Source organism: Pholcus phalangioides, unplaced genomic scaffold, assembly GCF_987345545.1.
Source record: "Pholcus phalangioides strain wild (caught in Gottingen) unplaced genomic scaffold, Ppha-v1.0 ptg000039l_1, whole genome shotgun sequence".
NCBI lineage: Eukaryota > Metazoa > Arthropoda > Arachnida > Araneae > Pholcidae > Pholcus > Pholcus phalangioides.
This window is the reverse complement of record NW_028301625.1, coordinates 3,442,236-3,468,041: the sequence shown is the minus strand read 5'-3', so window position 1 is coordinate 3,468,041 and position 25,806 is coordinate 3,442,236. Positions and strand designations below refer to the sequence as shown.

Below are 25,806 nucleotides of genomic sequence, written 5' to 3'. Positions count from 1 at the left end.
CACCTATGCATCTGTGCAACAGAACAGGAAAAAAAGCGGGATAAGTGAAATAAGTGTATAAATGAAAAATTTAGAAAAAATAAGTGAATGTTCAGGAAAAATATAAGAGGAAAATTATATTTCTTCATTGAAATCCTTATGCTCTGTTTTTTTACATCTGATTGGACATTGTAACTTTAACTCACCATTATATAAGTTGCATAGCCATCTCTCTCTCTCCAGTTGCAAGTTATTTCAGGTGAAAGACTTAATATTTTTCTGGAATTAAAATTTTTCTAATTCTGAAACTACATCAACTACATACATACTGATTTAGTTTCAGTTTTTCATTGCTTCAACTGATTCTACATATTTTGCAGAAGAATTTGGTGTATAAATAAAAATTGAAACTTTAGGAAATAAAGAGTTCAGCATTTTGAAAAGTCACAAAATAGTTCGAAATTTATGATGATAATATAAAAATGAGAATAAATCACTCAAAGCAAAAACAATTATTCATGATTCACAAACATAAAATCATTATCCAATACATCTTCAGCTGACGGAATCATATAGTATCTCAGAATTTCTGAACATATATCAGAAATCACTCTTCTGATCAAAATACAAAACCTCTCCGGGCCCCTCTGTACTCATACTATCCCATACCATGATAAAAAATGTTCACTGACCACTTTGTGCACTGTTTCATGAATGCTTCATGTTTGAGACACCAAACACAGATATCCTGATAACCATGGGAATGCAAAAAATACTGATTCATCACTGTAAATTATCCTATTCTAGTCCTAGTTTTCCGATAACAGTCTTTGTTTGCACCATCATATTCTAGCAATCTTTTGTTTGCATCTGAAGAGAGCCTTTTCTTATGTTCACTTCATTTAAATCCATAATGACCGAGTCTTTTCAGTGCGGGGTAGGATGACACAATGACATTGACACCAAATTGTTTCTATCTTCTATATGTATGAACATCATGCTACAAAAATGGTTTTGTGTCTCTCACCATGTTCTTTAAGATTCTGTCCTGTCTCACAGTGGTTATTGTACAAACTTTAAATGCCCCCCTACGATCACTAGTTAAGCTTTTTCTTTGCTTCCTTGGGAATCATCTGCTGAGAAAACAGAGATTCACTACTAGAGATTTTAGAACTTTTATCAGATCCTCCTTTTGTCCCACTTTCAGCATGCAACTGAATGGAATCCATTCGCCTATTTTTATACATCAAAAAGCTTGACAATAGCATAATTTATACAAATTTTGGCACTAATGCTTATCCAGTTAGAAATTATACTGATTTTCTATTATTTCAAGCATCTCTATTGATTATTCTGATTTTATGAATAGCTGAAGTATTTTTTTTAATATACGATATCAATTCTGAACATACAATAAATGTTATAAGTGACTTTGACTTGTTCTAAACCACTACTGTTTTTGCCATTTACTTCTGTTGTTTATTGGTTATTCTCTGTCTTAGGGTAAAAAGATGACTTTTTTCTTTATTCAAATTTTTTTAATTAAAGTTGCATGCTCAAATTTTTTGACTCTTATAGTTTGAAATTCAGTTCATAGATCCATTAATGATGATCAGCAGCAGCAAATGTTCTAAAATCCCTAGTACACCTGCACCATATTTCTTAGCCTATCTATTATGGTGATTATGTGGTTAGAAACAATTTTTAAGGCTTGTGGCATTTACATTGATGCAGTGCCTATGTTCATTTTTGTTTCAAAAACCACAAACAATAAGAATTTGAACATTAACATGTAGGTGAAGATAGACTCGGTCTTGGGGAGGGGACACAATGATGACTTTAATACATATGTAATATCAGATCACCCACATGAATGAATGAATGAACACCAGAACTTTGCCACTGGACTTATCCCGTTGCCGAGATCTCTTCCAGCCCAGCTTCGTGGCAGAGTCTGGAACACTTTATTTTGTGTCAAAAAAAAGAAAAAAAAACCATAAAAACTTTTACAACATATTTTCCCCGGACAATTGGGTACTGTCGTGATTAACAATTTTGTGGTGATTACAGACGAGATGGGATTAGGAGTTGGAGAAGTTTCGAGGTTTAGTTAAGATGAATGTACACATATTAGGATGGAGGTATGCTTTAAAAGCAATTGAGCCCCCCCCCCCATGCCATGTCATCTGTTATCTTACACTTGCCATATACATGGTCAGATCACCCACACACATCTATGATGTTGGGAGAGGGAGCATTGCTTCATATGGGAATGGCATGGGAAGCAATGCTTCCTCATCCTCCTCCATCCGTGTATAGCATTCAAATGTGAACCGATTAAATTTAATTTAAACTATGCAGAATCACCACACACACACCTATGAGTGCATATGAAGGACCCCCCCCCCCCATAGAATATCTTTCTCTGAGGAACCATGACTGTACTCCCCCCAGTCTACATACAAAGAAAACATCTGTAAATTATTTGTGAACATACAACTCTAGAGAGTCCCAGTCTGCCTGCATGTGTGGTTTTTTGTGAGAATGTCTCCGTAAAGTATTTACAATCAAAATGAGATACCTAATCAATGTATTTTAATCCCATTTTATGGATCCTTAAATTTTACAGCCTGATGCAGCTCCATCATTTGTACCTGCTAGATTCAGGCCAAAAAATGTCAAAAACAATAAAGAGAACAAATTGTAAAATTTATGCTTTTTGACATGTTTTATACACTTGATTATGGTGAAAATTTTTAGACTCTGAATTACATCTTCACTATTGGGTTGAACAATGGATGTCATAATAATTGGTATGTGATCTCAATGCACTTTGATTGAACATTATTAACCCAATCCATGTACAGGCTTTTGGCAATAAATTTGGATGAACTCTCTTGTTCACATGATAGAAAAGGAAGAAAAAGGAAAAGAAAGAAAAAAAAGAAATGGAAAAGGGAAACAGTACAGTAGATAAGGGAGTACACTATACACAGAGATTTCTCTTTCATCCTTACTCTATTTTTTTGCTTTCTCTCTCTCTTATAAATGTATAGAAGAAAGATACATTATATGTAGGGAGAAAAATCACTAAATAGGAGTATAAAAAGAAGGAGGAGGGAAAAACAACTGCAGTTTGTAGAGTTACAATGAAGCTTTGCAAATGATTAGGAAAGAAATAAAAAACCAAAGAGAGCTGGAACGAATTTCTTCCATTTGAGTTTTGATGAGATATCTTATATGTTATAATTAAGAGGTTAAAATAGTTATTTAATTATGTATCAATACACATTCAAAATTTCCTATAATTAACTTCACAAAATTTTTTCACACAGAGCTGAAAGTTTTTGTTTTTGAAATAGCTTACCAGCAATGCAATTTTTATAATGTTGGATTTGTGCTGCATTGATAATCTTTTTATGGATCATCTGGTATCTATCAAACAATATATAAATCCAATGAAGCAAATAAAATTCTAGCATACATTTTGGCAAAAAATAAGTGCGCTTTTTGAATAAAAGTACCACCTGTACTTCATTAGAAATTGACCATATGACAAGCTTCTCATCAGGACTAGGCTGATATTTCTTTCATATGTCTTAGCATAGCTGTTACAAATAGGCATTAGGGCATGGGCCGAGATATGGGGGGCATAGAGGGCATTGCCTCCCAGCATTAAAGGTGGAGTCGACTGATTTAATATATGAATTGACACCATGCCCCCCAGACTTCCAAGTCTTTCTCTGCCTATGCATTAGGGTAGTAAAAAAAAGGCACTCATTATGTGCCAAAACGTAGTCCAGAATACTTAAACTTTTATTTACCAGTAAACATTTTGAATCCTAATCCAAAACATTTGTACATCAAAGCAACCTATCCTATGAGAAATAATGGAAACGGAAATGATGCATTCCACAATTGTCTTTCTTATGTCATCCACGATTCTATTCGCAGAATTTCTTTTCCTAGCTCTTTTCAAAATTGCAACATAATGACTACAGAACATATTTTCACCTCAAAAAATTCCTCTTCCAAATGGTTAGTGCACCAACCTCTCGGTATGATATATGAAAACAAATATCTAATGCTCCAGTTTGGAATCAACAATAAACTGTAAGTAATAATAACAACATAATACTTTACATTTCTCCAAGATATCCATATGTGATCTGCTCAAAGAAATTGTTAGTGTTGATGCACATGCATGCCAAATTTGGGATTCAAACCCAGATCTGCACAGCCTAAAAATAGCTAACATTTGACAAGTCCCCGATCTAATTAGCCCTTGTGTGCAGAACATGATTGTGGTGGAACAATAATGATGAAATGATAATGTGTAGCTTTATATATTTTATATTATTGTGTTCTTACTCATTCTATGTGAAGGCTTGAGTATTTTAAGACCGATGCAAAAAAGGGGGCTCCACTTTGAGATTCCTGCTTCCATTAATACAAAACAACAAAGCAAGAGTCTTTCAAAGACTTACGCTATGAATGCAACTCTAGTACTCAGTGAATTCAGGGCCCAAATCAAACAAGACCCCCTTAAACTAAATAAGAAACATGATTTCAGGAATTCACAAGAATTCTTGGGAAATACAATTTCCCATTCCATTCTCAATTCCTAAAGGTTACAAAATGTCAGGAATTTGGAAACCCTAGCTTATATAATGCTTATATTTTTTTCTGAATTCATTTTTTTATTGGATTTACAATGCAGAAAATTTTTTACTATATTCTTGAAAGTGTTTCCATTTTTTTACAACACAATTGTCTGTTGATTTCATATATTTTTTCTCTTTATTATTTTCAATTTTTTTGATGCCTAAATGAAAACACCTACTTCAAGAGGAAAAAAAGATTAAAAACAAGCACACACACACACTTATATAATTCTCTGAAATATACTTTTTTTCTCAGAATAGGGATTCCATCATCAAATACATATGTATAATAAGATGCTTTCAATTGAATCTTTCAGATGACTCACTAGAAAAGAGCACAAAAAGATGAAGCTAACAAAGTAAATGTAGGCAACATTGCTTCCACATTCGTCTCCAAGTTTATTTGCTTTCTCGTCACATGGCCTTTCTTTGATACATGAAAGCATTATAGCTTGCCAAGCTTCTCCCGTTGCACACCTAAATACATATGTATAAACAATACAACAATATAATATACTAATTGATCCACAAAAGAATGTTAGAAATACAGGCTTTCATACATTTTGGGACGATATCAACAAAATTGAAAATATATAAGATCACTTATGTACACAAGCAAAAGTGCAACAATTAAGCATTCCACAAAATAAAGAAAAGCCTATAATCAGTGCCAAGGTCATGCAAAGCTGAGGATGCAAAATAAATAGCAACATGATGCACAGATAAAAATATGCTTAGGTGATATGAATTTCAAATATGCGTAACAAGAAAACAGAAGGGGTACTGAAAGATAATGTTAACAATATAATTTGAAATAGTTTTTTTAATTTCTGTTGGATATTATGATTTCTTTCATTTTATATGAGTAAATTGAACAATTTTTCAATGGAATCAGCTCAGTTAACACTTTAATAAAATTTGAGACTCTAAAACAACCAAAAGTTGTTCTTGACATTGGCCACCTATTTGAGACTGAGTATAGTGTGGCATCATTGAGACAGAAAAGTGTGAGGATCAGTCAAAAAATATTGAGAATGAATTTATTTTAAAAACTGCAGGCGATATATAACAGTGAAGTAAAGCTTCTCTAATAGTTCGGATATCTTTAGAAAAAATTTATGTGAATCTGGCAATGCATTTATTTGACTGGAATAAGCAGCAAATACAGCCTATGGGGAAAAAAGTCTTTGTGATGAGTAGGGCTCAGATTTTTATGACCTAAAGATGAAACGCCCTTGCTGATAGGTTAGAAAACCTGAATGTCAAGTTTTTTAACTGATCAGTAACAACATTTCATCTTTGGTCATAAAAATCTGAGCCCTAGTGATGAGGATATATGTATCTTTGAAATTTCATGTTCATTTTCAAAAATCTGGTTACAGAAGCATGCAGTGAAGATGTTTTACCCCAATAAAGAGCATTTCAATGATTCAACACTCAACAAAATTCACTTGTGTTTCTTTTTTTTTTTCAAAGCAAGGGTGTTCTTGTTAGTGCAGTGAATGACATCACATGATAAAAATAGCTGTTGTCATTGTTTGAGAAGATTGTTGAGTGAATATAGACTAACGAAATGGCAAATATGCTGCTATGAAAAGGTGTAATGTCTCTGTTAGCCCATTAACTGGTAGTAACAGTCTGTTACTAACAATCTTTTTAAACAATAGCAGTAGCTGTGTTTGACTTGATGTCTTTTACTGCACCAACAAAACAAATGATCAACATGTTTTAATGTTTTGTTCCTGCCAAATAAGTAGCCAGATTCACTTATTATCTTCCTCAGGCTGATGACATCCAAGCTATTAGTAAAACTTTTCTGCTGTTTATATTGTATATGCTTATGAAAATAAATTTGTTCTCAATATTTTTTGACCAGCACTACATAATAGAAAATCTACTTAGGTTAATAATCTACTTAAATGAGAGAGCATTTTCACTGACACTGAGATTTAAAAAAACAAAAAACAACAATTTACATGTTATGTAAAGAAACAAAACATGTAAATGTTTTTTTGGGAAAATGAAGCTATATATTCATACTTTCCCTTTTGATCATAATTGCCTTTGAGATTTTCAGTGAACTAGTTTGATAACGCTTTCATTTTTGCTATTGAAAATATATTTTAGAACTCTATGTTTAATATGAAGAAATTTGAGAATTTCAAATATCTCAAAAATACTATTCATTGAAAAAATAGATAATTAATATTTAAAAAATGTGAGAATGTGTATTATTTTTTCTTTTCAGCTTGCTTTAGGAATCTTCAAGCAAATAAAGTCATGAAAATTTTCCAAAAATGTGAATTAGTCTTATTAAAATAATAATTTAGAATGAAAAATGCTTCACAAACTAGTTATAGTTATCATAAAAATATTTAATTATCAATTGCAAGTTACACATTTTTTTCTAACCCAGTATACTTAAGCAGAATGTAACAAAAATAAAATTAGGAAAACCAATAAAGAATAGTAACTATGTAGGGTTACCCGATTTCAAACTCTCAATGTATAGACACACATAGTTCACATATTTCATTGAGTCTAAAGCAAAACATCCAATTATTGTCAATTTGTGCTCACTACTACAAGCAAAGCAACTTTGCACCAAGCAAAAGCTAGCCAATCACGGATCAAAGACTGGACACATGGTTAGCCTATTTTTTTTTATAAATTTGCAGTTTCTTCTGGTTTTGCTTAATGTCATATAACATTTTAATAAAAATATTAAAATAAAATTGATGTTTCTTCTTATTATTAACCTGTCTGGTAATCCCTAATATACAAGAGCTAATAGTGACATCAAATATTTAAAATCAGATAACCCTGGAACTTTTAGAAAATACTTACAATGCTATAGAATAACAAACAGTGGACTAGTTTAGCAGTCCAAAAAGCAATCCAAACAATGGTAAACAGATTTTTTAGTGAAAGTAAAATCATTCTCTCACCATAAAAATGCACGTCACAGAGAACCAAATTTATGCATATATGAACATGAGTGCTCGGCCACTTGAGTAAAAAACTTCTTCATTGGTACATATCAAACAGAAAATAAATTGGCAGGCAAAATTAAATGTATGATGAAAATCAGTTTTTAAAATACTTTAAGAATTTATGATGATATGTGGCACCATAAATCATTAAGCAAAGTTTACACTACAGAATGAGATTAATATGAAAATTTTTTATTATTTTCTTCACCACCAGAAGACAACATTATTATTCACAGTGTTTACTTTTTGAACTTTAAAATAGTTATTGGTAGTGCAACAAAGTTGCTGGTTGCATTTTTCATTTCAATATCTCAGAAACAAATTGTCAATTTCTGCCCGCTATTAGGTTAGAATATTTTTGAAAAGAGATCAGGGATCAATAAACTTAATTTTCTTTGAGTTTCCAGTAGTGCACTTATTCTAAGTTGTGCAGCTACTTCAACCCATTATATATTTTATCATGTAATCCCAAACTATATGCTGAGTGATCATTGAACACCTATTATAACTTAACAAATACTTGAGAGGATTCTTTTAATTTCTTTTCTTTTTCTCTTAATGAATCAGCTATATAAAGAGATATTGATTTAATAAGACATAAATAATGGCTCCAATATAATGAACTACTGCGTTTTCCCCTTACTGAAATTTCACAATGATTGATAATTTCACATATTTTATCGCATGTTCAAAAAAATCCTGTTAGGGTTCATCCCTAAGGGTTTCACATTTGAGAAACCAGATAATCTACAGATATATATATATATATATATATATATATATATATATATACACACTCCAAAACCAATGCATTTCTCAAACTATTCCAGAATAATGAAAAATAGGCTATATGTGTATTACCATCATCATGGGTACATTGGAAATGCCTAATTATGATGCATTAATATGATTAAAAACAAAGGCCACAACAAGCAAATTGGTTGAACAAAATAAATTTGAAAACACATGCCGAAAACAAACAAAGATTGTTTTTTTTTATTTTATTTTAATACAGGTATATATATATATATATATATATATATATATATATATATATATATATGAACCTACGAGCTGAGGTCATTTGAGCCCCCCCCCCCCAATAATTTCTGAAAAAGCAATGCAATGCACCCTCCCTCTCCTGCATACATGCTTGAGTCCTGTATATAAGGGACGACCAGTAATTTTCAGGCCCCCCCCCCTCAATGTTTTCTTCATGTTGGCATCTCTGGTCAATGTATGTAGCCACTTTGGCTGTCTTGAACAAACAAAGAATAGAACATTGAAATGTTAGTTAAGCTAGAGGACAAAAAAGTGTCACAATCTCAGCAGATACAAAGAGGTTTCACAATGCTCTATATCTCATTTATTGAAACTTAATCAATGTTATGAACATCAGGAAATGAGAACACATCTGTTTCACCCATGTAAGTTCTCACAAAATAGATTTTGAACAGCTGCCTATCTGAACTAGCAAAGAAAAGGGTTGTTTACATCAAAGAATTGTATTATACATGATATACTATATGTAAACATTCAAAAACATAACAATGACAATACATTTTGCAACTTGGGACAACAGCGCCTAACATGGGATAGTGCAGGGCTGCACCTAAATACTTTGCCACCCAGGGCAAGTCAGAATTTTGACACCCCTTGCATGTAGAAGAAGCAGTTAAAGGGTGAATTTGAAGCTCCTGGTCCAGTGCCCGCCTGCTCCCCCCCCCCCCCCCAGTTGTGCCCTGGGACAGCATCCCAAGTTTGGGTAAACTTGGTTTTTTTCTACAAAGCCGGGCTGTACTAAACAATAATTGCAATTAAAAAAAGATTGAACCTGCATTCTATAGGGGAAGACCTTATCTAATATTGCCTTAAATTATAGAAATCCCATGTCAAAACATAACAGTGGTGCGAAACTTTTGGTAGTTCACTAAAAAAACTTTTTTTTCGCTTTTTGAGAAAACACATGAAAAACTTTTTCGCAACCGAAACACATTCTACACTACTGAAACTATCATGACACAACAACAAACAATTGTGATGACTTGCTTTAAACGTAACCTGCAACAACCATCAGGCTACCAGCATATTACAACAAAAAGTCCCAAATTGTCCCAAGTAAGGCCATTATCCCAAGTATGGGCACTTGACTGTACCATACATTTGTCAATGTAACAACAAGAATCAAAATTTTATAAAAATATAGGTTTCAGGTTCCTATCATTTTTTAAAATAGAATAATAAAATTAATAAAAATGGTATTTCATAATACATGCACTTCCTATAGGGAAAACTGCTGTACCTTGAAACACATGAAACAGTTTTAATAGTATTACATTCTAGCTTATGTTTTTAGAGCACAAGAGGCTAAAAATACATAACCTCATAACTGAATGTTGTTTCAGCTCTTTGTCTAAGACTAAGATTTTCCAAGTAAAACATTTTAGTAACAAAATTGTGCACTTGTTTTTTCTCAGCATTGCAAGTTTAGCAAACTATACTTAGTAATTATACTCGGCTATTAATATTCATACAAAAGTTTGCAACAGAGGCAGTTGAAAATTTTCTTTCTTGAATTCATCTTCACATAAGTCAGTTGTTAAAACCTTCATATGACAGCCATCCCTATATACAGTAAAACCTCCCAACAACGGCCACTAACGGGACCATGAAAATGTGGCCAATATTGGGAATGGACATTTTATTTCTAAAAAAAACAACTAAAGTTTGCGATGTATGTAACCTTTAAAATGATAATCCGTTCTCTGTAATTGCCTATGATAATTATATAAATGATTATATTGATACTGTAATATTATAATAACTGATTAATTGGCAGGGCTGGTGCCCCAGGTGTCGGATGAGAGGGAGTGCAGATTTCACCCTTTAAACTCCCCTTCAACATTACAAGGAGGTGCCAAAATGTGTGCTTGCTCCGGCAGACCAAGCCTCTAGTTGCTGCCCTGTAAATTGACTACAGCGCTATTTTGGCATCCTAAAGCTTAGGCTTGCAGTGCTGAGATAGAACACAACAGAAACAAATTGGTAAGAAAAACTGACATGGACCAAGACAGTGTACCAGCAACCATCAAATAGTTATTTATTCCCACCAACATAGGCATAGGCAGAATTTTCTCGAGGGGGGGTTCTCAGATTTTTTTCCCTTCTGAGGGGGGTTTTAAGTTTTTTTCCTGTAAAATAACACTGTAATATTGGCTCAAGAAGGGTTAGAACCCCAAAACCCCACTTTGCGTATGCCAATGCCCACCTATGATCAACTAGACCACACATGCTCAACCCATGATGTACGGGACAAATATGACCCTCAGAGTCATCTGATGTGGCCCACAATCTCAAACCTAATTTTGTAGGAATGAACTAAGAGGCACATTCTCAGATCACATCAGTGATCTGCAGCACATTTACAGCTCACTTAAATGACCAGCGGTGCATTTAAAGATCACTTAAGTGTCCTTTTTTCCTTCTTCACTGCTTTCAATGTATCCAGGAAAAGAAAGAATACATAATTCCCCCCTCCCATAGTGTTCAGGGAAAAAACTCCCTTGAAAATCAGCTTGAAATTATTTTTCGCATTGCCATAAAAAAAATGTTCAGACTCCAACTTTGATATGGTGTTATTCTTCTTTTCTAAGTGTAATTATTATTCCAAGTCCAAAGTGGCCCTTGTTCCAAAATCGTTGTTCGGAAATTATCTGTAATGTTAAGCTATGGCACTCGTTTGGTTCCAACAAAATTTGACAGTTGTTTGGAGCTTACTGTTGTTCAGAGGTGGCCGTTAGAGGTGGTTTTACTGAATATGTATACACACACATATATTTTAGCGTACATGTGATAAATCTGATGATAAATTAGATAAATACTGCACAAATTTATCACATTTCCCCGTGATTATGCATAATTCCCAGGTCATGTTGGTAAATATAATAAAATAAGCATAATTCCTCAATCAATTACTTAAATTTACTAGACATTTTACATAAACTTTAGTCTAGGATGATGCATTCGCTTGACAATGTTGGTTATATTTGCACAAATTAACTTATATATATTTGCCAATATATGTAAGGTTATTAACTGATAAAAATTATTTATCTACTTTACACATATTTTGTTTTAACTTTTATAGCAAAATATGTGAAGGGCATGCATCACGTTTGTCCAAAATTGATGAGTGGTTGAATTAAAATGATATTTCTGCATGATTTTTTCTACATCTATCAAAATTACCATCTTCATATGGGAATTATGCATAATCACCGGTAAAAGTGATAAATGCAGCAAAATTTATCAAACTTACTGAGACAATTGGCAACAATGCATAACAATTACTGATTTATCACATTACCATAACATATATATATATTCTATATGCAGTAAAACCTTGATTATCTGGGCTCGGATAAACCAAGCAATAGGATAACCAGGAATGTTAATTCTTTAAATTTTATGCTAAGCTTGCCCTTGCCTATCCGTGCTGTTGTTGTTTATGTTTGTTTTTTTTCATTGGTAATGTAAGATTTTGTAAGGGTTTTTGGAAATGAAAACAAGCATTTACATTCTGTAGAACTGGATTTTTTCATTCTTTTACAGATCTTCCCTCCCCATTCTCAGAGATCCTATGCCGATGTGTTGAACGGCAACCCCCATATACACACATAAGACCTAAAAACCGAACATTGCTCAGGGGCAATCAGCAATACAGGTGATGTCTGTAAAAAGTTCCCAGGTATAGATGTGTGTGGGGGGTGGAGGGGGGTGTTAGTTGCAATGTATTGCTTTTTTTACATCTGAAAGAAAAGGCACAAAGATTCTGTTGTCAGCGAAGCCCGGTATAATAGTATTGCAGCTTCATAACTTTGTAAATAGGTGTAATTTTTTAAATGAGATTTTTTTCGCACAGATAATATATATACACTGGATAGTTATTTTAAACAGGTAAAATACATAAATACTTTTTTTGCAATTGAATTATTTTAAATTATTTTTTTCAATCCCGGCAGTTTAATTGTGTTTTTTGGTTACCCATGTTTCTCTTCCTCATCATAAGCCCAGATAATAGAGGTTCTACTGTATAAATACTGTACTATGATTTGAGAAACATGAGAAATAAACAAAAAAATTAAAAAATGAAAATTTTTCATAAAAAATGACTATCATCTAAAAATGGTTGTTGGTTGGGGATTTTAAGCAACAAATGAGCAGGTATAAGGCTGGTGTTACACTATAAAAGTTTGATAAAAGTTCTTATGTATATATGCAACTTGAAAAATGCAACCAATAAGCGTATTGATTATAATCAAGCAAATGTTACCAATAGGCTTATTACTTGTTTTTTTTCAAGTTTTGTAAAAGATCTTTTATCAAACTTTTATAGCGTAATCTCGAGATTCTGCTAATCTCACTGTGAATTTGGGAGGATCTTACACTTTATCCAAGAATTTCTCATTATTTCATATTTGCTTGTATACATTGTCTTATAGATAGAAGAAAACTATTGAGAATGAAAAAAATCAAATTTTTTTGTTTAAATCAGGAAAAATGTCTGAATCATAGGAATTAATTGTCTATTTGAACAAAATTTGCTGATTCCAAAAAGTTAAGACTAAACTCACATACAAGGAAAAACTATTTGAATAAAATAGGTTGTGATATAGAAAACAGGATCGTTAGGAATATTTAAATACACTAAACTATGTGTATATATGTACATGATAACTATAAAAATGAGTCTATGAGATAAAATAAAGGAAATGAATGTCTGTGTAAAGTTGGGATTACACTATAAAAGTTCGATAAAAGGATATCGAACCAATCTGCATATTGGTTTTTTTTTTTTCAAGTTTTGTAAAAGATCTTTTATCAACTTTTGTAGTGTAATACGAGCCTAAGATATTATGTGAAAGAAATCAATGTTTATTGAATACAATTATGTTTTTTATCACATCAAAAGTTTCACACTTTATAACCAAATTCTATATTTTTTGAAATAATTCACCATGATTAACTTACAGGAAAGGTATAATGATCGCCTTTTTATAAAAACCAAATTTTTATATCCCTATATAATGTTTAACTGGACAACTTCCATACCAAGTAGGACAATTAGAGGAAAAGAAATGAATTTTCTGAAATCAAAATAGCCAAATGAAAATTCAACAATCTGAATTCATTTATTAAGCAGCACTGACAAACAACACACTTCAGTTTTTTCTTTAAAAAAACTATTGAGACAACTGGAATGATAATAAGTAAAACTGAAATAACTCAACTGACAATTAGCTATTAATTCTAAAGTATAAAACTTACTAAATCAAGAAAGATATAAAAAAACCTATATCAGTGCATTATATGAATGTTAACTGCTATCAAAACATAATTTTAGTTAATATCAGCTGCTCATAAAAATAAATGCAGCAAACCTTCAGATACAGAAAACAGAATTTTTATAGAAACAATAAAATCATTAGTGAAAGATGATTGTATAAGAATTACATATCTTACATTTGTTTGAGAGAGACAATGGCTTAAATCATAGATGTGAATATGATATAGAAAATGGCTTATTATCTCTCACTATTACGGAAATATTTTGTGTATATGATTTCACTTTTCTTCTAATAATGTACAAATTAGATGTTAACGATGTTAGAAAATCTAGTTATATGGTAAATGTCAGCAACATACTAACATCTATAAAATATCGCCAAATTATCTCCTGTATAATATCTCAAAACTAAAACTTGATTATGATCAAAGCTTGAGATGGTGGAAAGAAGTTTAAAGACAACCAAAAAACTGCCACATCTTGAAAACTTGTGGATGTAAATATACGAAAATTTTAGAGTGATAATTACAAGTGAAACTAAACATTTTCCAGTGAAAATAATTTTGCTGACTGCTGCACTGTTTTAGAAAAAAAATTGTGAAAATTATGGTAGTCAGACTCTGAAAATTAATTGCATATAATTTCAATTGTTTTTATTCTTTTTGTATAAGAACAATTGAAATTATATGCAGGTAATTTTTATTAATAAAGAAAGATACCCCTTTTACTGATAATCCTCATCATTTCGGATGTCATTGACTATAAATTCATACAAGAGAGGACGCTCAAAGATCGCAGCCTAAAGCCCTGCTGCAGGATCTGGGGGGGAAGGGCATGGAGATAAGCCATAGATAACTTGTAGAATCTTCTTCCAAGCTTATGGGATGACTGTCATAAGATCATATTTGTTTTCATACTGCATACCATTTCCATATGCTTTATGTGTCTAAATGTCACAGAAGTGCTCTACAGTAGTGTTTCACAACCGCCAGGCCCTGATATCATTCATAACGGGCCGCGAATGATTTGCCGTTTCATTTTTCCTAGTTAATTTTCCGTTGGCCGTGTGTTTGACCGGGCCTTTGTTTCACAAAAATGAATGAAACCAGGTCGCGGGCTTGAAAAGGTTGAGAACCACTGCTCTACAGAAGGACTTCTTACTGACCATTGAAAACCATCTACTGAGTTAGCTTCAAATGACTACTTTTAGGCTTTGAAACATGTAGAAGAACATTGTCCTGTTGAAAAAAAAACTATCCAAAAGTTATGAGAGGTACCTCAGAAAATAGGTTTTCTGCCAAAACTGTCTTGATGTACCTATACATTTCCAAAAAAATTGTTTCTATATTTTCTGAAACTGTCATGGTATAGGTCAGTATTTTTCAACCTGTGGTTTGTGGGTACATGAATACTTTGTAAAAGGTCTGTGGGATCATTTTCATTCATTATATTTTGTGCAGTGAGGCTGTAATTTATTGAATTTTTTTATGATATCCAAATTATAAAAAACAATCCATTTCAGATCACAGGAATCCGCGGAGCATTAGACTTCACTACAGGGGGTTGCAGCGCATTGACCTTCACTAAAGGAGGTCTGCAAAGTGAGAAGGCTTAGGAAACAGTAGCATAGGTCATGCCAGTAATATTGAAAAGCATCGTGTCCATCCAAATTTTTTCATGAGAGAAAACATCCTCATTCCACTTGGCACAGAAAGATACACACCATTTGGCTAATTAACATTGCTTTTGTCTCTGCTATCTGTAAGGGAAGGTTTGCACTTCGGTTTTCCATTTGAATATGAATTTTCTGCATTTAAATTTTCTTCAGCACATTGAGCACAGTTTGATTTATTCACAGCAAGTTGAATTTCTTCTAAATTTCTCCAAAGAATCGCTCCTGCGAAAACTGTGAATATCCTTCTTTTTCTGACAAATAGTATGAGATAAAGACCTACCTGTGTGAGCTTTCAAAACATAATTCTCAAGCTCATTTACAAAATTGCAAACAAGTTTTCAATTTTTTTATCCTTCTCAAAATTTTATGGCCAGACATTCCGTTTTCTCTGAGAGAGAGTATTTAACCTCTTCAATTTCCAATAAATGTGCTGTCTTTGGCACCTTCACACTTTCAGAAAAAAATTAAATTTCACTGCACAGGACTGATCAAAACAATGTTGATCTGTTATCTAAACATGAGAAAAATGAAAGTTACTTTCCCTGACAGAAAAAAGGCCTGTCCTTATACTTTATTTCCAAAATCTGTCATTCACTATAATTTCAAAAAAAAAATTCTAAAGCAGTGCAGCACTCATCAAAATTATTTTCACTGGAAAATTAAAATGTTCTACTTGTAATGTAAATCTAAAATTTTCTCCATTAAAATTTCATTTCTTTAAAATTTTCATACATTTACACCCACAGGTTTTCAAGGTAAGGTGGTGTTTTGATGTTCCTTAAACTTTTTCCACCAACTTATGTCTATGTAAAAGCTTTAGCAACCAAATTGTTTAGATAGCAATAATTTGTAAAAAATTATCCAGTGAAGGGATAGTATTTTTTTGTATGAAAAATAGGTTGCAAAGTTATTTTTCTTTTGCAAGAACACAAGAGTTATCCTGTGTTAAAAAACAAGCTATTTCTTTAAATGAAAAAATTTCTAGTATAGAGCATTGTGCATATATGAAATATTTAATATTCAACAATTTGTAGCTCTGGCAATGTTGAACAAACAAATAAGCAGGACATAGCTTCCTCGCAAGACCAAAGAAAGCAACAAATTAATTAAAAAATAAAGTTATAGTAATATCATCTAAAAATATGGTCTACTATATCTACATGATCTGCAGAGCTACATGAAGAAGTAAATTAGCAGGGAAAGAAATTATGAATGTTTGAAATTATGAATATATCATTTTGAAAAGATCAAATGTTCACTTAAAAAAATGAGAAATTTCATTTTTCTTTTATTAATAATAAATCTATTATTGATGGTAAGCTGCAAGTATTTTATCATCTCTATTCATGGCCAATCTATGGCTTAATTAATTTGCTTGCTCCCTGATTGTTAACTTGCTGGAATTTAAAAACAAACTGTTATTTGTGTGAAAATCACAATGCTCAGGAAATGTTTGGCAAGAAAATACATCAAATGAATAATAAACTTTTGCATCAATCTTTCATTTTGACTTTCTTTGATGAGCAGTATTCAATTTTGTAAGTTTTAGAAGAGCTAATATTTTCATATGGGTAATTAGAGAAATTAAAAATTGGGTGTTAAATATTAATATCCTGAAATCAAATTTTATAGAAAGTGAAGCATAAAACACTGGATCTGTCAAGCAAGCCAAGGGGAAGGATCAGTTTGTGACAGGATGCACAGTGAAGAAAAAAGTAAAGTAAGCAAAAAAAAAATTAAGCACTACAATACTGCATCTCAATTATTGACCAAAAGGGAGTCTGCCAAATTTCCATGTTCAGCAAATGAGACAATTTTTTACATTAAAAAAAAAAGCCATAGCATATTACTTTTTTATACATGCACTCATAATTTATTTTCCTTTATTTGACTCATGCAAAGATGAGCTGCAGGCAGCTTAAAAAGGAAAAGGGGGGAAAAAGCTGTTTTCCATTCCTGCCTATTCTTTGTATCAAACAAGCTTTACAAAGCATGGACTGCACACATAACAATGTGTATAATTTCAACACTTTTCTTTCACAGCAACAGACACAACATTTCTTAACTTGCCTGAATAACAGCATTAGTCCTTGAAAGAATGATCTGAAGTTATTTTGTCGAGTAATGGCCGTTGTGGGGATCAAGGCAATATTACCAAATACCTGCAGAGGTGTTTAGAGGAATAGGCTATTATTCACGACAAAAAGCCTCAAAATACATTATCCATCAAAGAAACCAAAACAATGGCTGATCAAATCAGTTCTTCATCAACCATAGTCAAACACCTATTTTAGTTTGATCTCCAGAAGAATACAAGTAATTAAATTGTGAGTAGTATTTTACTATCTTATTTCACTGCCTAATACAATGAAGTTTGGATAACTAAGAGATAATTTATGAGAATGCTTTTACAAAATGAAATAATCTTTTAGGATGATATCCCCATTTCTACATTTTAACAATGACTATGTGAATAGTTTTGTTAAAAATTATAAAGGTCAATAATTTCAATTATGCAATGAAAATTTACAATAACAAACATACACACACCGAAATTCTTTTCAAGCACAGTCAAATCATATGGGATAAAACCTCTAAAATATGGAATAATAAACATCACCTATATTATATACAAAAACAAGGCCACAACAGGCAAAATGCCCAACGAGGTGGCTGAGAAAAAGATGCCCATAACAAGTATGGATGTCATATATTACTAAAATACAGCAACCCAATTAAAAATGCAATCACAAAAATTGTAAACAATATATATAAACATGATAAAATATTATACATTGCCCATAAAATGTATTAATGGTTGTCTTATTCTAAGTATGGATAGCTTCTCGATTTACCCCAACATGTTTATCATATTTCTTTTTAAACGTGTCAATTGTGTTAGAATTTACTACCCCTGAGGGTAAGCTATTCCATTTATTAACAACCCTATCAGAGAAAAATTCCTTGCGACACCATAACCTAGAATTGTCCCTTACCAAATGATACTGGTGTCCCCTTGTAAAAAATATATATTGAACTTACTACTGACTAAATTTTATACATACATGGAAGAACACAACGCAATTTGTTAAATTATATCTATTAACATTGCTATTTGTTTGATGCACCGAAAGTGATGCAAAATTCAAATAACATGTTTCATCTTGTGTTGTAAAGATATTATCAAACTGTAGATGTGGTTAGGAGAAGGAAGTTAAATATATTTATCTGAATTAAGTTTACTTGCAGAGATATATAGCTTATTATTTCGAGTATTGAGTATTAATAGTTCATACGTAGATTAAAAGTAACAATATTTGTGTCCTCAATGTTGACAAAAAGTTTTATTTCATACTCCATAATTAAGAAAATGACTCAAACAATCATGACCTGTATATATTGGGAGACAACAAGGAAAATTTACTGTATTGTTGAGGTATGTACAACAGTATGTTTCAAATTATGTTAGAGCAGTATGTACTTGTCTTTATAGATTATCACTGTAAATTTACACTGGATATGTAGAATTAAAAAAACAATCTATTAAAAGAATACTTTTCAAAGTACCTCCATGTTATTGCCACATAGATTTAGTTTGAATATAAAATCTGTACTAGAGGTGCAATGAAATCTTGCTATGACCAAAATATTTAGTTAAATGGTCTAGTGACTCAAAATGCTCAATGTAATTAAAATAAGTATATTTTGAATAAATTTTAATTATAATAAAGTGATATAAACTTTTACTTAAAATGTCTGTAGTAAAATTAAAACTGATAAAAGCATAAATTTCATTTACAAGGATAAAAATATTTTTTTAATAATTATATAAAATCATTATTTTATAAATTTCATAAATTTAGGCACTAATAAAGAAAATGAAAGACTAAGTTCTTCTTACAAACTGTATTGAAATATTCAAGTTTTATTTCCACACAAAGTATTTATTAAATCAGACAAAATGTTTATCTATTCTTAGAAAATCTGAAATTGTGTTAAATTATGCTCTTGGGAAGCCTTTTTTCTTAAATATATAATCTATAAATTAAAAAAAAAGTGATTATACTCATGAAACCAAATTATGGTTTAGAATGAGGCGAACACCTTTTGAACATGAAAATAAGAGAGATAATAAAATTAAATAAAAAAGAGATAACAAGAGATGTTGGGTCACATCAAATTGTAGAGAAATTTATCACTCATAACTACTTTAATTTTATACAATCATTAATTTATATGTATAATAGTTTGTAATTGAAATGTGCAAAAGGAATTTGAATTACAGCACAAAATTATTTAAATATTTAAATTTTAAACAACTCACCACTTTTAAATGATTAAAATATCCATTGATTTTCAAGATTAAACTTACGTTAATCATACACTTATTTCAATTTGAATAAATTACTACAGGTACTGCTAACGATTTTAATTTCTTTTTTTGCTACAACAAAAACTCTTTACAATCATATTGATATTTTAAATTAATCTCTACCATCAGATCTGATTTAATTGAATCTAAGCTACTTTGATTTTTTTTTATTTGTTAATCATTGAAAATAATTTTTTAATGATGGTTATTTAAGACTTGAACATTCAATACAAGCCCTAAAATTTTTCCAAGATTTGGAAAAGATTGATTTGCTTGCTATTCATTTCAGTGAATATATGCATTTACTGATTTTTGTTTTATCTTCTTAATTCAATCATATTCACAACATTCACTGCATTACAAAACTCTTCATATAGATTGTTTTCATTTATGATACCAATATGAAATTGTAAAACAACTGCTTGCAAATGCTATAGTAGATTTCCATCATATAAATAGAAATTCTGAGAATATACTTGTACTCGTACAATGAACAGCATAATGTAACAAAATCATTTTTAATTATTCTTTGGATCAGGTTAAGTGAGGTCACACAGTTTAAAACCTTTTCTGCACAAATACCAAAAGATAAAAAAAACGATCTTGTATTCTCAGTTTAATTTTACTAACATTTAGCTAAAAGCCATTACACTGTAGCATAAATATGCAGTTTCAAGGGATTTGGCAGCTTTGAAATCTATAGCAGCAATCTGAAAGGGGAAAAAATTACTATCTTCATATCCTTTTTCTAGAACTTCACTACTGAAACTTTTTGTTTTGAAATTTTTTTTCAAGAGCTTTTAAGTCATTGGCACTTTTAGAACAACTTGAAATGGGAAACCTATTCTAAGCATAACAAGATGGTATACAACATACAAAATCTGAAAGGGTGCATCAAAAATCACTGTCAGTGATCATTTCAACAGGGGAGGACTTCATTGGTGAAATGATACAAAAGGACAAAACATTTTTGCTGTGATCAGAATTAAAGCATTGATATTTTTAAAACTATTGATGATAGTGTGAAGCTGTATTTGGTGACTATAATATGCAGTGATTGAAAACTATAAAAATGGTTCCTTATGAGAAATATTGGAGTATTTTTGAAGATAAATATAGTAAAAATCACCCTAACTCAAAATAACTACTTTTTCTTTTTTTAACAAATGAAACATACATCAAATAAAAAACTGACTACCCAAGGTGAGCACAGCATGCTATATACTGGATGATATGTATTTTGCATGAAAATGTAGCATGTGGAGATGAAAAAAAAATGTATGGGATAAGGATAGATAGGTCAAATATTGCGAAATTAGATGGGTGAAAGGGGGAAAAACCCACGATATTAGTAGTTAATAAATCAGATGAAAATGTTATGGTTGTATTTCAGGTATCTAATTAGAGATAATGATTATGAATGTATTTTTAATGACACAAAATGCAAAATATATGTAAAATGTGAATCAATTAAAAAAAAACAACCACCACAAACTTGAATTAAAAGTACTTGGTAATATCATCAATGGACAGAAGCCATAGACAATAACAAGATATATTTTTTGTAGCTGTATAGAGAGGAGGCATTCTTAATGTCAATGGGAAGAGAGTCATAAAACTTGGGTGTCAAGTAAGAGAAGTAAAAATATTTTTGTGAATAGAATAGATAAAGAGAAGGTAAAATTCAGCCTAGAAGAACATCATGTAGTTGGTAATGATACAAAGCAAACTGGTGTAAATGGGGAGAGGATAGGCTTTGATTCAACCTTCTCCCTTGAGCCAAGATATAATAATAGTATTTTTTGCAGACCCCCCCCCCTTACCGACCCCCATCCCCTTGAGAAAATAATATGTATACTGCTGGTGAGGAGTTTTGACATAAATTGAAGCAGCAGTGATTTATGGAAATACAAATATTGAAGCAGCAAGATTTATACTTTTTGGAAGATGTAGGTGGAGGGAGTGTAATAGGTCATTAAAAATATTATAATTTTCTTCTGAAGTGATATTATAAGGTGCTTTGAATTAGTCGAGTAATCACTATCCCCAAATAAGTACTATATAATATGTAAGAATGGAAATTTAATAGTAAAGGGTGATTATAGAAAAGGGCAATTGACTATATTTCTATAAAAATGAAATTTATATAGAGTAAATCTTGATTAGGTTTTTAGGCTATGAATGTGGAATTTCCAATTCATGTCAGGGTTGATATAAATATCCTGATATTTTATAGTATATATATTCATTTGTTCTAATTTATAACAGTTCTAATTAGTGTCAAAAACACACAGGTTTATGGAGCATAAAGTCAATATATAAAGGAGGAACATTATGCAAAGAAAAATTAATGCATGTAGATTCAGATATTTTGTCAAGTTAAATAAGTAAAGTAAATCATTTTCTACCATTTTTGCAATTAATTTACCATGTCAAAATTTAAGATATTTTCAACATATTGAAAACATGAAGAAGAGTTAAGAATATTGATATCATTAGCAACTGTGTAGATAGGAATGACACTGTGTGGATATGAATACAGAAGAGTCTCATGAAAAATCATAATTCTCATATAAACATCTTTATACAAAAAAATACAAAAATAAATCAGTGCCAATTATTGCTCAGTGTTCCATTGAAAATAGTGACACATAAAAAATTTTTACATGAAGATTTCATTGTATTTTTGAGAAAAACTTGCATCATGTCCCAAAATAGTTTTCTGAAACACACCAGCATTAAAGAAAATAGTGTGTGGGAAGTAACTTTGAATACTGGTATAAATTTCAATCATCTGAAATATTTTTGACCATATCTGCATGAAAATTAAATGAAAATTTCTTTTCACACTAGTGGAAATGAGAAATAGCCCACACACAACTGCAAAATTATTTAGGGTATTTTGTGTTTTGTAATCAGAGAAACATTATTTTATAATTTTAAAAGACTTTAATAAATAAAAGTCTTACAAATGTGAGGATCACTTTCTGATCAGGTGAAATCATAGGCGGAGATAGACTCGAAAGTATGTAGGGTCATGATAATGATTGCTAGGGGGAGGCAAGATGATGATGTCACTTCATATACAGGGTGAATTTGACCTATTCTGCCAATTGATGAGCCCAAAAAAGAATCATGAAACACTCCACCAACCCTGTCCTATCTCAAACTGATTTCGAGTTACGGTGGATAATGGAAAAAAATGTGTTATGTTTGAAAAAAAAAATGAATTTGTGAAGTTTCTGGAAAACCAACTTGCAAACTAAGTACATATTTGGAAATAACAGAAAAAATTCTAATAAGATGACACCATTTTCACAATGAAATATCTATATTCAATAACGAGCTTTAAGCACTGAAAAATTGGCAACATTTCAAATCGAATTTATGCCAAATTCTGTCGCAGTCAATTCTGCAAACACCCTTCTAGCTACAACCTGTCCAATTTACCAAAAACTTTTCCACTCTATCAGCTTTCAAAAGAACCTATAATGAACCATATCGGTGTTCCAGTTCAGGAGAAATTCAGCCTTTTTTTTGCAATACCCTCTTAGCTTCTTAGGCATTTTCACAAGTAGAGGTTCGACGAACATTTAGGAAACAAAACTAAGGTGGATGAAAACATATGTAAATCCATCACTATCTCAGATATGCAGATATGTTCAGGAGGATGGCTAAGGTTTGAAGAAGGTTATGTGCATCACTGAAATCTGTGTTTTTCTTGGAAAAGAAAACTCGTGAGGTGCTATTGTGCGCTATGATCGAGGATGATTTTAATTCCTTGTGTGTTTTAATCCTGCTGCAATCATCAGATGCAAGAATGAAAGTTAAGACCAAATAATAAAAGTAGCATTTGTATTAAGTTAATACACAAAGGAAACACAAAAGAAACAAAGTAAGTATGACGTTGCCCCCCTGGCTTCTATCAAGGAATATGCAAAAAAACAAGTGACGTATCCCAGGTCCATGACTAAAGCGCATATGCATTCGAAAAGATGTATGAAACTTACAGCAGCTGCTGAAATTGGTCACTCCCACGCCTAATGCATACCCTTGCCCATTTACAAACTGAAACCACAGTAGCTCCTAGCGAGAGCTCACCCCTTAGTTTCACTATAGCATCATCGAGACAGCTGTTAAATCTTAAAAACTGTTAACTTCTGTATGGTAAACCTCTTGCTTCAGGAAACCCCAAACAAAGAAGTCTAAATGAGTCAGATCTGGCGATCTAGGTGGCTGAAAAATTGGCCTTTTACGACCAATCCATCATGGATACTGCTCAGCCAGGAAGTCCCAAAGGACAGGGGGCATAGCCAGAAATTTCGTTCAGGGGCACTTTAATTTGGGGGAAAACGAAAGTGATAGAATAATAGATTTGGTCATCTTTCTCCCTGTTTCGGTCATTTTCTCATATTTCAGGGAGTGGACCAGACCCCCAAGTGCTACATCCTTGACACTTTGGCTGATAGATTAAATAAGTTAGGCCCCACACATTCAAGACTTCAAATATGATCTTCATGGTAAAAAAAAATTTCTGCCATTGATCTGGCCAGAGTTTATAATCAAATTTCTATTCACCCTGATGATGTACCAAAAATGACACTCATTATGCCATTTGGTCTTTTGAATTTACAACTATGACATTTGGACTGTGTAATACTGGTCAAATGGTCATCAGGTTTTGAGGGGTCTTCATTTTTGCCACAGTTATATTGATGATATGTTTTTGTTTTTTCTAAAGATGAAATGGAACATTTTGAAAATACACCTTAAAATATAATTTCAATGTTTTTCTGATTATGATGTTGTCCTCCCTTGCTATGTCCTTGCCAAAGGACGTGTGAAAAATGTGCAGGCCCTCCATCATGTTGGAAAACGATTTCTGCTCATTGCGGTGCAGGGTGCAGGTATGACATCAAGTAATTCCGGCAGATGATGCTCCAGAGACTCCAGATATGTATCGCTTGTCAGATGATCTTGGAACACATGTGCACCTATCAAGATATCTCCAACCACTCCAAGCCAAACATTCAAGCTGAACCGTGTTTGTAACAATGAGTTTCGTGTTACAAAGGGATTTTGTTGAGCGTAATGATGACAATTATGTAAATTTAATATGCCATCTCGAGTGAAAAGTGACTCATCTGTCCAAAGTAGATGCACAGATAAGTGATCTCAGGAAATGGTGTTCTTCACAATATCTCACTCTAACAGCCAATGGCAAAATGTTACCTGCTTTTATAAGTCTGAGCACCGTAATTCTTGTACTACTGTGAAATGGTGTGGGTGGTATACTGGTTTTTCTGCAAAACATTCATCACTCTTTTTTGTGAAATTTCACCTTCTCTCCCAAGTAAGCATGAACTGTAACACTTTGCTCTTCCTCCACTTAGTCAAGTACAAACTCCTAGACAGTGACAGAGTGGCGATCTTAGCCCTTTTCATATGCCTTACTAAATGAATCAGTCTCTCTAAGTCTTTGGTGAATCGCTGCAAATACAGCATGGTTGAGCACATAACAATGTGAGTGATGCAGATGGTACACTTTCTTGGCTCTCCAAAAGTTACCATTACAAAATCCATAAATTAAATGCATATCTATCTACATAATCTTCATTCATAAAATGACTCATAATCGTTTACAGGTTACAAGGTATAACTATTTGATCCCTCTAATGACTGAAATCGAAAATACAATTCAGAAATAAAAGGAAAAAAAAACGCAACAGAAAAAGAACCAACTTGGTAAATTCATAACAATGTAAGAAAAACATGTG

General features: G+C 31.9%; 1 protein-coding gene across 1 annotated transcript in view; it reads right to left on the bottom strand.

Annotated features, from left to right (window-relative positions):
* Positions 1–25,806, bottom strand: part of LOC149065463 (voltage-dependent calcium channel type A subunit alpha-1-like) — a 426,448-nt gene that overhangs the window by 79,637 nt on the left and 321,005 nt on the right. The window contains exon 34 of the mRNA XM_089253992.1: positions 4,970–5,120. Within this exon, the coding sequence (XP_089110118.1) occupies positions 4,970–5,120 (151 nt within the window). The remainder of the gene's footprint in view (positions 1–4,969; positions 5,121–25,806) is intronic.